At 38.0% G+C, this 15,877-nt stretch overlaps 2 protein-coding genes across 2 annotated transcripts in view; one reads left to right on the forward strand and one right to left on the reverse strand.

Moving 5' to 3' along the window:
• LOC137657789 (mini-chromosome maintenance complex-binding protein-like) overlaps nucleotides 1-7,379 on the forward strand; it is a 69,161-nt gene extending 61,782 nt beyond the window's left edge. The window contains exons 10-13 of the mRNA XM_068392307.1: nucleotides 350-591; nucleotides 1,402-1,558; nucleotides 6,448-6,533; nucleotides 7,168-7,379. Of these exons, the coding sequence (XP_068248408.1) occupies nucleotides 350-591; nucleotides 1,402-1,558; nucleotides 6,448-6,533; nucleotides 7,168-7,273 (591 nt within the window). The 3' untranslated portion in view covers nucleotides 7,274-7,379. The remainder of the gene's footprint in view (nucleotides 1-349; nucleotides 592-1,401; nucleotides 1,559-6,447; nucleotides 6,534-7,167) is intronic.
• Nucleotides 7,372-15,877, reverse strand: part of TfIIFbeta (transcription factor TFIIFbeta) — a 76,367-nt gene continuing 67,861 nt past the window's right edge. Inside the window, exon 7 of the mRNA XM_068392308.1 lies at nucleotides 7,372-7,873. Coding sequence (XP_068248409.1) covers nucleotides 7,733-7,873 — 141 coding nt within the window. The 3' untranslated portion in view covers nucleotides 7,372-7,732. The remainder of the gene's footprint in view (nucleotides 7,874-15,877) is intronic.

A 15,877-nucleotide genomic window follows, 5' to 3' on the forward strand; every position in this document is an offset into this window, starting at 1 on the left:
TGTATGCATAGGAGCAATTAACAACTTTGAAAGTAATTTGTATTTTTCCTAGCTATGTAAACCAGATTCCTTTAAATTAAATATTCCACCTCAACAACCCCTCATAGTCCTAGGCTTAGGAGAAAAGTGGTTATTCAGTGACAGGTTAGTGATTGGGATTTAACTCTTCTTCCACCTATTGTTAACTAACGACCTTGTTAACAGCCATTCCTGTGCCACTGAAGACATATTTTAAAGGATGCTGCTTTGTTTAGCTACAAAAATGGCAAATTACCGTTTAAATTTCTTATATAGAAAAATAAAAATACCTTTTTATATTTGTTCTATTGACATAGTTATGTATTTTCAGGACTACAAAGCTAACCGTCTTGTTAGTGGAATTCTTCAGTTGGGTAAACACACCCATTTTGTTGTGGATGAAACTGCCCTCACAGCTGGTCAGTTAGATTCAAAAGGGGTTCAGAATCTGACAGCTTTGGGTAATGTCATTAACTGGCAGAAAATTGATTATGACTTTCAGTATCACCCATTAGAACAACACACCAACATTCCTGTACTCATCTTATCAGAAGGAAAGTCTATGATAACAAGGTATGTAATATTTGGACACAAATCTTTTGATTTTATAGTGTATCACCCATATCTTGTGTAAATAGTTTGAAAAATATATTTTAAAGTACTGTACTGTATCTGTTATCCACAATTTGTGGAATTTCATATATTTGGTTCTCTTTATTCATTTCTCTCAAATTTGTTGTAATTTTACACTTGCAATTAAAATGGAAGTACCTGTACCTTGAACATTTTTTATTAATAACATTTGTTACTACTACCATTCTTATCTTTAAATTTTCCTGTGCTTTATCATACAAAAATAATATTCTGAAGAGGCATTGTAATTTAGATTTTTGTGTAATCTGTATCAAGTAGCCTATTCAGGAAGGACATTATAAGACTTCATTTAGGGTCTCATCCTGCACTTATTTGTTTTTAATATTACTACTGCACACCATACATAACTGTATTGCCATGATCACTGATTGATACTTGTTAAAATGATTTATAATGATATTAGTAGCTAAACCTGTTTTAAAAATAGCTGTAAACTTTCATAATGGAGTAAATACTTATAGTCAATGAAATTAAGTTTGCAATTTTCCTGCATATGATTTTTTATAACTAAACTAATTTGTATAAAATTAAGCTGGTGTAATTAACTTTATATTTGCTTTGTATATTTGTAGGTAACTTACCTGGTGAGGAAGTGAATTTTGTGAATGGTTAATATCAATCATCAAATTGTGTCAGTAGTTTATTGACTGCAAGTTTGAGCTTCTTAGATTAATCTTGAAATTCCCCTGTTTAAGATAACTCTGCCTAATAATGCATTGTGAATTTCAGTGATGCACAAATTCGATTAAATCCCACGCATACTGATGTATCCGCCGCCTTTTGTCGTGTTGAATCAAAATTGACTCCAGATGTTTTGAGAAAAATAAGAGTTTATTTGACAGCTGCTAGACTCATTGACTATGAACTTTCAGAAGATATGCAAAAGGTAAGTTCTTGACCTGAATATTATTATCACTGTATTGTTGTTATGAAATATTTTAAGTAGACTAGTGAGTTACATTACTGAATCCATACTGCACACTCAAATGGAACAAAGTGAAGTTGAACAGGTTGCACAGCTGAATGAGAAGCAAACAGTGGCATTGATGATAAGTAAAAGGCCTAAGAAATGCAGCTATGCCAATAATCTTTACTGCTGTACTTCATATAAGGTTAATCAAGTTCCATTAAAAGTATTATAACAGCACTATAATATTTATCAATTACCGTATTTCCCGTGTCATAAGACGCTACAAGTGGTAAGACTCACCCTTAAATTATCAAAGAATTTTTGGGGAAAAAAAATTGAGATTTTACAATTCCTAGCAGCAATTCCTGGTCCGAAACTCTAGTGAGAATTTGCCTAGCACAGTAAATTTTTGTATTTTAGGTATATTGGCAAATGCTTAAGTTAATATTAATTAGTTGAACACCAGTTATCCCAATTGATTTACATATTAATAGAAGAAACCACTGAAATCAGTCGTAGTTACCACAACAACTACTTGTTTAGTGTTCCAAGTGTTGTTTACATAAAAGCAGTGTTGCCAAATGTTGTTAATCAAATTTTGGTAAAGAAGTAAAATTCCAGTAACATTTTCCAAATTTATCATATAGCCTACACATTTTCTCACAAATTTAATTAGTGATCAAAGAAGTCTAGAAATTCCTCTAGGTGGACTACTTTTGCTACTGTATGTGACTCTAGGTCTAGTTTTCTGCTAACTTGGTAATACTGCACTTAACCAACTGTGAAATGTATTTTTTTTCCAAGGTGGTATTCAGCAACTGTTTGTTTGTATTATTTCGGAACTCAGGCAACAGTCCTTATCAAAATATTGCTTTATTACAAAATATCATCAAAATATGAGAAAATAGATAAATACTGCATAGACAATTATTATGTACTGTAATAATGTTGTCTGCTAGGAGACCACTACACTAGTTGTTTGCTTGTAGAAGGGAGTCATCAGCTGATTACTAAAACAAATAACTTGTTATTGCACAATAATTGACAAAGCATAATATGAATTTTTTTTTTATTACATATGAATGATAATTGGTGGTTTATATTTTATGTCTGTTGAGTGAGTATTTGTAAGTGATTAGTTGGGTGTTTGAGGGTTGTCAAACTTCCATATACAAATTTTTCCTAGTGTTAAGACAGGGTAATTTTTGGGGTAATTTTTCAGGAAAAAAGGTGCGTCTTATGACACGGGAAATATGGTATTTCATTTATAAAATTTGTGCTTTACAGAGTTGTTCTAACATATTTGTGTGGAATAATATCTCTAAATACCTCAAATTTTAATATATACATACATATACCAAGGCATTCCCCCCAATTTTGGCGGGTAGCCTTGGTATATGTATGTAATATTTAAGTATAATTTGGGCCTTTAAGAATTTGGCATTTGATAAGCACACAGACTAGCTTAGGCTCTGCTTCTAGCAATTAGTTGTTTTGGTGATGCGGAGTCAGTAGGCTAGACTAAGAATACCTCAGATTACTTTAGAGCTAATAGTAACTACAACTATCGATTATATAACCATAATAGATACCAATACATATCTCTAGACCTTTCTTTATACTAAATTTGGTTGAAACCAGAAGTAATAAATGCCACAGCCCCACTGATATGAGGTTATATAGTTTTGTTATCATGTACAGCATAGTATACTGTATAGTTATACCAGTCATCATGTTGAAGATGAACCTATGAATTTAAGTAGTAGAGAAAACAGTATCATAATGGAATGCAAATTCAGAAAGAAAATAAGTTTATGTAGCATATAATTTACACTTCTTCATGGTAATTAACTTGTTATATCCATGTAATTCACTTAAATTAGGAATGCTGAAATGCACATAATTCTAAGCTTCGTTAGCAAATATTTCATTGTCAATTAATTAAGCTAACACTTGCAATGCTATGTGATACCAGGGGCCTCCAGCAGATCGAAGTAGTCTACACCTTTTGAACTGTCTTATCAAGATTTATGGACCTTGGATGAGATCATTAAATTTTCATGTATGATACTCCATACATAACACTTGCTTTGAAATTTCAAATTTTTAATGTAGTTTGTAATTTTCCTTCTTAACTCTACAAATCTGGCCCCTTCACTTGTGAACAAATCTTATAAGTGATTTGTAGTTTCCCTGCCTATTTCAAAGGATAAAACATCTGGATTTGTGCTTAAGACTTTCAGCAACTTCACCTCTGTGCACTTTTTTTTTTTTGACAATTTTTTTTTTTTTATTATTTGATAAGGTACATCATTCTATATTCTCCCATTGGTTTCTTATGATCTAGCTCCCAGCTTCTTTAACTTTTTGTTTACACCCTCTACAGCATTTGAAAAAAAAAAAAACCCATAGGCCATCACTACAGGAGTCTATAAATTTGTATTATGAAATCTGCTAAATAACTGTGGGATATCATATGATAATCGTCATCACATTGGATATTACATCAATTTTTACCTCTGTAGGATCAGACCTGCGAGTTCTCTCCTTTATACTCTGTAATCTTTTTGTGTAAACATCACAATAATAGTAGTAATGATATGATAATACATACATATACCAAGGCATTTCCCCCAATTTTGGGGGGGTAGCCGACATCAAACAATTGAAACAAAAAAGGGGACCTCTCCTCTCTACATTCCTCCCAGCCTGACAAGGGACTCGACCGAGTTCGGCTGGTATTGCTAGGGTGCCTCAGCACACCCTCCCCCATTATCCACCACAAATGAAGTTTCATAACGCTAAATCCCCTACTGCTGCTACCTCCGCAGTCAACCAAGGCACCGGAGGAAGCAGCAGGGCCTACCGGAACTGTGTCACAATCGCTCGCCATTCATTCCTATTTCTAGCACGCTCTCTTGCCTCTCTCACATCTATCCTCCTATCACCCAGAGCTTCCTTCACTCCATCCAACCACCCAAACCTTGGCCTTCCTCTTGTATTTTTCCCATCAACTCTTGCATTCATCACCTTCTTTAACAGACAGCCATTTTCCATTCTCTCAACATGGCCAAACCACCTCAACACATTCATATCCACTCTAGCTGCTAACTCATTTCTTACACCCATTCTCACCCTCACTACTTCGTTCCTAGCCCTATCTACTTGAGATACACCAGCCATACTCCTTAGACACTTCATCTCAAACACTCAATTTCTGTCTCTCCGTCACTTTCATTTCCCACAACTCCAATTCATACATCACAGTTGGTACAATCACTTTCTTATACAGAACTCTCTTTACATTCATGCCCAACCCTCTATTGTTTACTACTCCCTTAACTGCCCCCAACACTTTGTATCCTCTCTGACATCATCTGCTTCCATTCAACCAATTGCTGCAACAACAGACCCCAAGTACTTAAACTGATCCACCTCCTCAAGTAACTCTCCATTCAACATGACATTCAACCTCGCACCACCTTTCCTTCTCGTACATCTCATAACCTTACTCTTACCCACATTAACTCTCAACTTCCTTCTTTCACACACCCTTCCAAATTCTGTCACTAATCGGCCAAGCTTCTCTTCTGCGTCCACAACCAGTACAGTATTATCCACAAACAACAACTGATTTACCTCCCATTCATGGTCATTCTCGTCTACCAGTTTTAATCCTCGTCCAAGCACTCGAGCATTCAACTCTCTCACCACTCCATCAACATACAAGTTAAACAACCACGGCGACATCACACATCCCTGTCTCAGCCTCGCTCTCACCGGAAACCGATCGCTCACTTCATTTCCTATCCTAACACATGCTTTACTACCTTTGTAGAAACTTTTCACTGGTTGCAAGCAACAACCTTCCACCAACTCCATATAACCTCATCACCTTCCTTCTCTATCAACTCTATCATACGCTCTCTCCAGATCCATAAATGCAACATACACCTCCTTACCTTTTGCTAAATATTTCTTGCATATCTGGCTAACTGTAGAAATCTGATTCATACAATATAATAATAGCAAAAGTAATATCAATGTTTATTCAAAAGTGGTAAATAGTCATATGGAATTCTAAGAGGTCATCAAGCCTTTCCTTTTGAATAGGATGTACAGGTACTGTATCTTCAAATAAAAAGAGAAGATATGGAGGAAGTTTATTGGTGTTTTAAGGAAGTATTATTGGAACTGTTAATTGTAAAATAGATGCACTTTTCACAAACAGTATCTGAAGTGCTTTTCAGAGACAAGAGAAATGATGAGGTAGAATGAGATGAGAAACTAAAGGTTAAAAGAAATAGTTATTTAGTATTGAGAATTTTTCTTAAATATTTTTTTTTTGAAAGAAGAGCAGTTAGTCAGTACCGTATAGTACATATAGGCTAGTTTGTTGAAATTGCAGCATTGTACTCAAAAGCTGCTTTTCAAGTTTAGAAGTCGTCTCAAAATTAACCATTTCTAGTTAGTAGTGTTGTATCACTCCTATCTCCACTTATACCAAGCAACCATATGATTTACAATTACTCTAAGAATAGAATTTTCTCCTCCTTGGTTCATAAGGTATTTTCAGTTCTACTCCCTTGCACCTTTTAAAAGATATATTTTGAGTTGATTCATGTCAACAGAATATTTAGTTGTCACGGATCATATTTGTATTTTAGCTAGAAGTGAACATTTGTGTTATGTTGTATACTGTAATCATTTGTAAATACTATGTAAAGTACTTTGATTGTAATACCATACTTTTTTTAAGCAGACAAATTTTGCAATTTTTTTTGTTTTAAAGAACTGTAATGTTCTTGTTTAAGAAATATATTTTTTATATTTTGGAAATATAAAATGCATTTTTATATTTTCAGATGGTGCAAGATGACTTTGTCGAAAGTCGAAGAAGTGATAATAGTATAAGTGCTGAAGATCTTCACAACCTTCTTATAATTGCCAGGTAAGTTTTCTTCTTTTTATTCTTTTGAATTATTTACAATATTTAAGGGACATGCTAATGCCATATGACCCACGATGTAAGGTGAAATTGTGTTGAGAGAATATGCTCCAATTTATAACATGATTGTTTTCATTCAATGTTTAATAAATGTTTGAAGAAGTTGTTAATTTGATTTATGGAATTTGTATTTCATTGCTCAGCACTGGGACTAGGGCCATTCAACGCCATATGGAATCACTAAAAACATTATATAGGCTCTGCATGTTACTAAATGAAACAAAAAAACCCAAACAACCAGTTATTTCATAATCTATGACCTTTGATGTTGTAGTGTCATGCAGACATAGTCAGTCAGTCTGTCCCTGGGAAAGGATTCAAAGGTTTTTTTTATAAGTGGAATAGCACTAATCAGCCTCAACTTGCAAGGCAATCTTTCATAGATTATAATTTCTACATACAGAGGAGGACAGATAAAGTATATAATTTGCATAATCATTTGGTGCCACTAGTACTTATGTTTTGGGAATACTTTGGTATCTCTAGTGATCAAATTTATCCTTTAATTCATTAGTGAAGTATTCTTGATAGTGTTTTTATCAGTAACCTGCTTATATGAATTATTTGTTTATTACAGATTGGTAACTGTAAGCTGTGGTGAAAAAAACCTTACTTCAGATGTTTGGAGAAGTGTTAAAATCTTGGAAAATGAAAGAAAACTGCGTTTGACTTCCACTAATTAAATAGACTACCATGTACATATCAATTTTATTTTTATAACCATTTTCTTATGCTTTCATAGATTCATATCTTAGTATACCTTGAGTAATAAAACATCAAATTACAAAAGGTAAATTTTATTTTTCCATCCCATAGTAAAATTACTAAACAAGTTTTTAGATGTATTATAACTGCTAGTGACAAAACAACTTATGACAATGAATGAAATTACATCCATGAGAAAATGAAAGATATATGTAGTAAGGAAAGCTACAGTAACCTGTTCGTCTTGGAATTAATAGGATTATAAGAACACTAGGACTGGCTGTTCATGTGCATACACAAAGTACCTTGTCTCCTCCTAAAATAAAACTTGGAAAGTAGACAATAATTAATAATCACGTACGAAAGACAGAATTGTCCCTACTATTCATCATAACAAAAGGTTATAAACAGAAACTGAACGATATTGTATGGTTTTGTTAATCACTACCAGGATCATCTGCAGCCTCGGCTTCATCTTTCTTATAGTGACGATATTCTGGTTTAAGTTCCCATGTATTTTTATGTGGATTCTTCACATTGTAGTCACAGACTTCCTTTAGAATTTCCTTCAAATATGTCTGGAAGGAAAATAGAAATTTTAGAATTATTTATTTTGATGCTTATCTTTAGGTCACATTGCTGATATCTCAGATGCGAGAGCTTTTCAACTTTGAAACAGGTGGCTCTCCCTCACCTACCTGCCTTCAACTATAGTAACTACCTTGTTAACAATTCAATATGATCGCCAGCTTAGTCTGAAGTGATATACTATTTAAATCCCTGCAGTAGCTCCCTTGCAGTAAAAACAACATTACAGACAAATGATTTATCTACAGCCCTGAAGATGGAGAGAATTAAGTAAAGAAACACTTCCATGGGCGTAGAGATGAGAAAATTCTCAAAAATAGGATAATTAAGGAAATATCAATGAAAAAAGGACAGTAAAAGTTAATTCAGTATTAATCAGGTAAGACAGCAGTGTGATTAGCCTATCCTAAGTTAGTAGGATATTCACCTTCAGCAATTTGAACTTTACCCATATTATTTTTATTTTATTATACTGAGAACGAAGATGTACCATATATTTCTGCGTATAAGACGACCAGACAACCCTACATTCGAAAATTTAACCATTGAAAAAAGGGGGTCGTATTATACTACCGTTATAAAAATCACACCTTGAATTCTGTCAGGTTTATCAGTAGGCTAGCCTAAGTTGTGGTGCGATAACCACCGACACATGAAATGATTTACATTAAGATACATACATACATATACCAAAGAACTTCCCCCAATTTTGGGGGATAGCCAACGTCAAACAAATGAAACAGAATATGGGACCTCTCCTCTCTACGTTCCTCCCAGCCCGACAAGGGACTCAACCGAGTTCGGCTGGTACTGCTAGGGGTGCCACAGCCGACCCTCCCCCGTTATCCACCACAGATGAAGCTTCATAACACTGAATCCCCTACTGCTGCTACCTCCGCGGTCTTCCAAGGCACCGGAGGAAGTAGCAGAGCCTACCGGAACTGCGTCACAATCGCTCGCCATTCATTCATATTTCTGGCACGCTCTCGTGCCTCTCTCACATCTATCCTTCACTCCATCCATCCACCCAAACCTTGGCCTTCCTCTTGTACTTCTCCCATCAACTCTTGCACTCATCACCTTCTTTAGCAGACAGCCATTTTCCATTCTCCCAACATGGCCAAACCACCTCAACACATTCATATCCATTCTAGCTGCTAACTCATTTCTTACACCCATTCTCACTCTCACTACTTCGTTCCTAACCCTATCTACTCGAGATACACCAGCCATACTCCTTAGACATTTCACCTCAAAACATTCAATTTCTATCTCTCTGTCACTTTCATTCCCCACAACTTCGATCCATACATCACAGTTGGTACAATCACTTTCTTATACAGAACTCTCTTTACATTCATGCCCAACCCTCTATTTTTTACTACTCCCTTAACTGCCCCCAACACTTTGCATCCTTCATTCTCTCTCTGACGTACATCTGCTTGTTCTCCACCATTTGCTGCAACAAGTGACCCCAAGTACTTAAACTGATCCAACTCCTCAAGTAACTCTCCATTCAACATGACATTTAACCTTGCATCACCCTCCCTTCTCGTATATCTCATAACCTTACTCTTACCCACATTAACTCTCAACTTCCTTCTCTCACACACCCTTCCAAATTCTGTCACTAATCGGCCTAGCTTCTCTTCCACGTCTGCAACCAGTACAGTATCATCCGCAAACAACTGATTTACCTCCCATTCATGGTCATTCTCGTCTACCAGTTTCAATCCTCGTCCAAGCACTCGAGCATTCACCTCTCTCACCACTCCATCAACATACAAGTTAAACAACCACGGCGACATCACACATCCCTGTCTCAGCCTCGCTCTCACCGGAAACCGATCGCTCACTTCATTTCCTATCCTAACACATGCTTTACTACCTTTGTAGAAACTTTTCACTGCTTGCAACAAACTTCCACCAACTCCATATAACCTCATCACATTCCACATTGCTTCCCTATCAATTCTATCATACGCTTTCTCCAGATCCATAAACGCAACATGCACCTCCTTACCTTTTGCTAAATATTTCTTGCATATCTGCCTAATTAAAAATCTTATTCATACAACCCCTACCTCTTCTAAAACCACCCTGTACTTCTAAGATTGCATTCTCTGTTTTATCCTCAATGCTCTTAATCAGTACTCTATCATACACTTTTCCCACCAAACTCAACTAACTAAAACCCCTTGAATTACAACACTTGTGCACATCTCCCTTACTCTTATATAGTGGTACAATACACGCACAAACCCAATCTACTGGTACCATTGACAACACAAAACACATATTAAACAATCTCACCAATCATTCAAGTACAGTCACACCCCTTTCCTTCAACATCTCAGCCCTCACACCATCCATACCAGATGCTTTTCCTACTCTCGTTTCATCTAGTGCTCTCCTCACTTCCTCTCTTGTAATCTCTCTATTCTCATCTCCCATCACTGGCACCTCAACACCTGCAACAGCAATTATATCTGCCTCCCTATTATCCTCAACATTCAGTAAACTTTCAAAATATTTCGCTCACCTTTTCCTTGCCTCCTCTCCTTTTAGCAACCTTCCATTTCCATCTTTCACTGTCTTCAATTCTTGAACCAGCCTTCCTTACTCTCTTCACTTTCCAAAACTTCTTCTTATTCTCTTCATATGAATGACCCAATCCCTGACCCCACCTCAGGTCAGCTGCCCTCTTTGCCTCACGTACCTTGCGCTTTACTTCCACATTTTTCTCTCTATATCTTTCATACTTCTCTACATTATTACTCTGCAGCCATTCTTCAAAAGCCCTCTTTTTCTCTTCCACTTTTACCTTCACTCCTTCATTCCACCATTCATTGCCCTTCCTCATGCTGCCTCCAACAAACTTCTTGCCACACACATCACTTGCAATCCCAACAAACTTTTCTTTTACTAACTTCCACTCCTCCTCTAAATTACCCGTTTCTCTTACTTTCACTTCGTCATATGCCATTTTCAACCTTTCTTGATATTTACTTTTTACCCCAGGTTTTATTAGCTCTTCAACCCTCACTAGCTTCCTTTTACATCCACCTACTCTATTCCCCCACTCTTTTGCTACAAATAATTATCCTTCCACCAGAAAATGATCAGACATACCGTTAGCCATACCCCTAAACACGTGCATGTCTTTCAATCTTCCAAACATTCTTTTAGTTATCAACACATAATCCATTAATGCCCTTTCTACCACTCTTCCATTTACCACTCTTACCCATGTATACTTATTTTTATCATTCTTTTTCAAAAAGCTAGAACTTATCACCATCTCTTGCTCAACACACATATCTACCAGTCTCTCACCACTCTCATTTTCACCTGGTACGCTATACTTCCCAATGACACCTTCTACCTCTCCAGTGCCCACTCTAGCATTTAAGTCACCCATGACAACTACATAATTCCTTCTACCCAGTCCTTCTATACACCTAGTTAATTCATTCCAGAACTCATTCCGCTCTTCTTCACTTTTCTCACAACCTGGCCCATACGCACTGACAAAAGCCCAACATTCCCTACCCAACCTAACCCTTACCCACATTAACCTAGATGATATCTCCTTCCATTCCACTACTTTACCTGTCATCCATTCACTCAGCAATAAAGCCACACCTTCTCTTGCTCTTCCCCTTTCAATCCCAGACACTCTACCAGACATTTCACCATACATCACTTCACCTTTCCCTTTTATCTTTGTTTCACATAAAGCCAATATATCCATCCTTCTAATCCTAAACATACTTCCAATCTCACATCTTTTACTCTATATCGTACTACATCCACGCACATTCAAACACCCCAAAACTAGAGTGCGGGGAGCAGTCACTCTCCCCCCAGCTACACTTCTTTGATGTCTCACAGGATTATAATACAGGAGAGGGGGTTCCCAGCCCCCTCGTTCCGTCCCTTTTAGTCGCCTCTTACGACACAGGGATACGTTGGCGCTGTTCTAATTGTTTTTTATGCCCCCGCGGCCACATTAAGATATAAATGTATAATAAAAGTAATAAAACAATTTTTACTGTATTATGTTATTGGCATATCTACATAAAAGGCATAAATATTAAATTTGATGAATAATTCCATATCAGATACCAACTTTTAACCATACGAGCGTTGTTAGCAACTTTTTCTCTTTCTAACCTTTCAGTAATTTTAATTACGATAGTAATAACATATAGGATGTCACAATATTAATTTATTTAAAAATTATTAATGTCACTACTGTATCATATTGTTGACGATTGTTTTGAGAAAGAAGAAGAATCAGTAAAAGAAGAAGAGGAGGAGGAACGTGCATTTCGTACGTGAGCAGCTGTTAAGCGTAAACAAAGCAATGCAGGCTAGGTGATGTGTGTTCTAGGAAAACATTGATAAAGGATTTGCTTTGTTATTTCATTTATTTTGAATTTATAAGGATACAGTAAGTAATACAGGTAATGCTCGACTTACGACCTATGCGACTTATGACGATTCGACTTTACGACGATTTTTTTCAGGGTGATGACGTCACAAGTCTATCAAAAATAGGATGAATATTTCCGTGAAAATAATCTATTGTATAAAAATAAACTAATTTATCTTGTTAAATTATTATTTTCTATTATTGTTAATATTCGGTATCTATTTTCAGTAAAAAAATACATTAAGAAAAGTTTTAATATCTGTCGAGTTCATATTATATGTCTGGTGATGTCACATCACCGGTGGAAAGCGACCAGGCAATACAGTAATTTACTTCCAATAGGCTAACGATTAATATTAGTATTCCCATTATGGAAATATTAAGTAACGATACAAAGTACTTTTTGGGCTCAAGCCATGTCGTCCTGATGGAAGCTTCCTATAGACAGCTTTCTAAGGGATATTTGGCTGCAGTGATACTCCACAGAATTGACCATAGGTCTCCAGAATTCTAACTCCTGGCGCGAGTATCCTTAAAATTTATATCAAGGATATCGCATAATATCAGGGGACGTATATTTTGATAAGACACATGGCAATCTTCACCCCGAATAGCGTTTTCGCTTCGAGGGGGAAGAGTGGCAAAATTGAAGGGAAGCCGTTATCAAGGTTACCCTTCCTCCCCTACTATTACAGGGTTCCAAGATGGCGCTCATTCCTATTTTGGTAGCGATTTCGCACGGTGCTCTCCCTGTTCATCTAGCGTTCTAGATCGTTTCTTTAGAGGATTTATCACGCATTCTCCAGCATCTTGTGCCTCTGGAAAGTTGAGTATTTTATCTTTAGTGTATAATTTTTAGCTCCTGCTTCACAGTGAAATTAGTATAATTTAATGTGCTTTATGGAGAGTGGCCGGTCACCGGAGGCGCCAATTTGGGCGCTGTCGTTTGTCATGCATGCTTTATTTAGTCAGCAGAATGACAATCCTGGTATTTAGCTTTAATGAATTATAGCTATTTAGGCAAAATTATACTAGTGAAGATATGATCATGCATACAATTTTCCTCTTCCTACATGTGTCGATCATATACGTTAGAATCTCAGTGATATAGGTAGCCGAGATCTCGCCCTGCGCTAGGCTACCTAGCCTATGCGCTTTAGTATACTTTAATATATTATCCCCGTTTACCCTCTTGTATCGTTTTATCAATTCAACAGGAGATAGTATATCTCCTAGAATTATTTATATAACTCGATACTCATCTCCTGCGGAGATTTAAGGGTAATCCCTCCTTCCCTCCGAGTGCCGCCATCGGCGACAACCCTATCTTGGTATTGCCATAGAGTAGTACACTCCAGCTTGACTAAGCTAGTGTTTTCTGTCTCCCCCCCCCCCTTGCCGGTGAGTATCCTGGCTTGGGTTTTCGACAGTCTTTATGCCGACGGCTCAGCTGCCGGGTGAGTAGTCACTCCCCTGCCGGCTTACAGTTGTAGGCATAGGAAGCTTAGCTTCCCTAGGCCGCACCTGAAGTGATAGTATAATGCCGCCACCTTCTCTACTGCGGTCTAGAAGACAAGTCTTGTTTCGGCAGATCCTAGGCTGAAGAATAGATATTCTTCTGCCGCCTAGGATGGCGCCGATATTGAAACGAAGTTTCACCCTTGTTTGGAAATGGCGGCAATCCTGCCGCCTTCTCCTAACACAACATACAAGACCCTTTCCCTGCCCCTCTCTGTCCTTTAGCGATTGCCTAGCCATCGCATATTTGTGGTCGTCGTCCTACATTCTCCCCGCTTGCCGGGTAGATCGTGGCGCCGGCCGGGCTCCTACATAGACGGCTTGATAGCCGCTCCGACTTTCCCCTAAGGATGCAAGGCTCCAGGAAAGGCTGTGACGGCTGTCGGTGGGAGACCCTTTTTGCCTTTGAGTGTTCTTCAGTCCTCCCTTGGACTGCCATCCACATCCCTGAAACTGGCAGCGACCGGCAACAGATCTTGTGGCTGGATGGAAGCTTGAATGATTCATTCTCCCCTTCCATTTGAACCCTCATTCTGGAGGAAGGCAGTAGGATTAATATACTTACACCCTTATTCATTGTACAAAACTACATTATTAAGGTAGCCCTTTGCTCCTAATTTCTCTCTTTCTGTCGGCTAGTGCCGTCAGGTACTAAACCCAGCCGGCTGGACTGGTGCCGCCAGGTGCTAGCCTAGCCGGCAACACGCCGGCTGAACTACAATATATGATTATACAGTAGCCAGTATATTTGCAGTATAGTATATACTGCAGATGGAAAACTATAGTATATATTATACAGTAGTTTATATTTCCAACATACTCTGTGTCCTTTCAGTCTATTGTTGAGACCAATTTTACATTGAAGTGAAGTATTCCTTCAGTACATTGATAAAGTCATCAGTTTATAACTTACCCCACAATATTAATTCTTTTATGGAAGGACTAGTGTTAGTATACACTAATTCTGTCCCTAGAGGTAAGAACCCTTCTCTCTTGAGTTTCCCTTAATGAGGAAATTCTTACAGTAATATAGGGGGAGGTCACAGCAATTGGCTGGACAGGAGACACAGGTATGTGTCTTTCCTATTTCCTTTCTAGCTTACTATCCTAAGCTATAATGGCTAAAATACCAATATATTTATTGCATGTAACCTGTTTATCGAGTGATAAATAACCGCATACTCATTTATATTTCCTTTCTTTATAGGAGCCCAAAATGAAGTGCGAGGCGATATAACTGCAACCACAAGAGTAGGAACTTTTGTGGTCACACTATGTGCAGGACTCATGCCATCTGTGCCATTACCACTGAAACCTTGCGGTACTGGGACCCCCAGAACTGCAACATCTGCTCGGCCATGGTGGTCGAAGGTTTCAACGACCCCAAGTCAGTGGAGTCGAGGGATTCAGCACGAGAAAAGCTGCGCAAATGGGTACGAGGGTTCCAGAAGAACTCTCCTCGACTGTACCTGCCCAACGATAGGATACGTAGCTTGCTGTTCCCCAAAGCGGGTAATGAAGCTGTCGTGCCCCAAACATGACCCGGACGTCCCTGCGTCCAGATTGCAATTGAGGTGGACGTCAGTGAGGCGATGCAAGGCATGGACATCCACCAGGAGGAAAGGATGTCTGAAGTGTCTACAGACACAGAGAAGGATCTCCTTAGGGACGATCCTGGGGAAGAGTCCACTCTACCTCCCGAAGGAGGGGTAAGAAGAAGTGGGGAAGTCCCTTCCACCCGTGCCAGCACTAGAGCTACACCATCTACATCTTCAGCTCCTACCCCTCCATTGGATGCCATGAGCCAGGCAGTTTTGGCTCATATCACTACACTACACTAATGGAGAATCTTCACAAAGAAGGCGAAGCAAGGGAAACGAAGCTCGAAAGAGAGCTCCGTTAAGCACGGATCACCGCCACCCGAGGGTCTTACAAGCGACCCAGAGTTTAAGACCTGCCATCCTGCTCAGAGACTAATCCCTGGAGGTACGCGGAGTAATATGCCGATTACTAACGGCAAACTCTACATCTCAGAGAA

The sequence above is a fragment of the Palaemon carinicauda genome, chromosome 18, assembly GCF_036898095.1.
Source record: "Palaemon carinicauda isolate YSFRI2023 chromosome 18, ASM3689809v2, whole genome shotgun sequence".
NCBI classification, from domain to species: domain Eukaryota; kingdom Metazoa; phylum Arthropoda; class Malacostraca; order Decapoda; family Palaemonidae; genus Palaemon; species Palaemon carinicauda.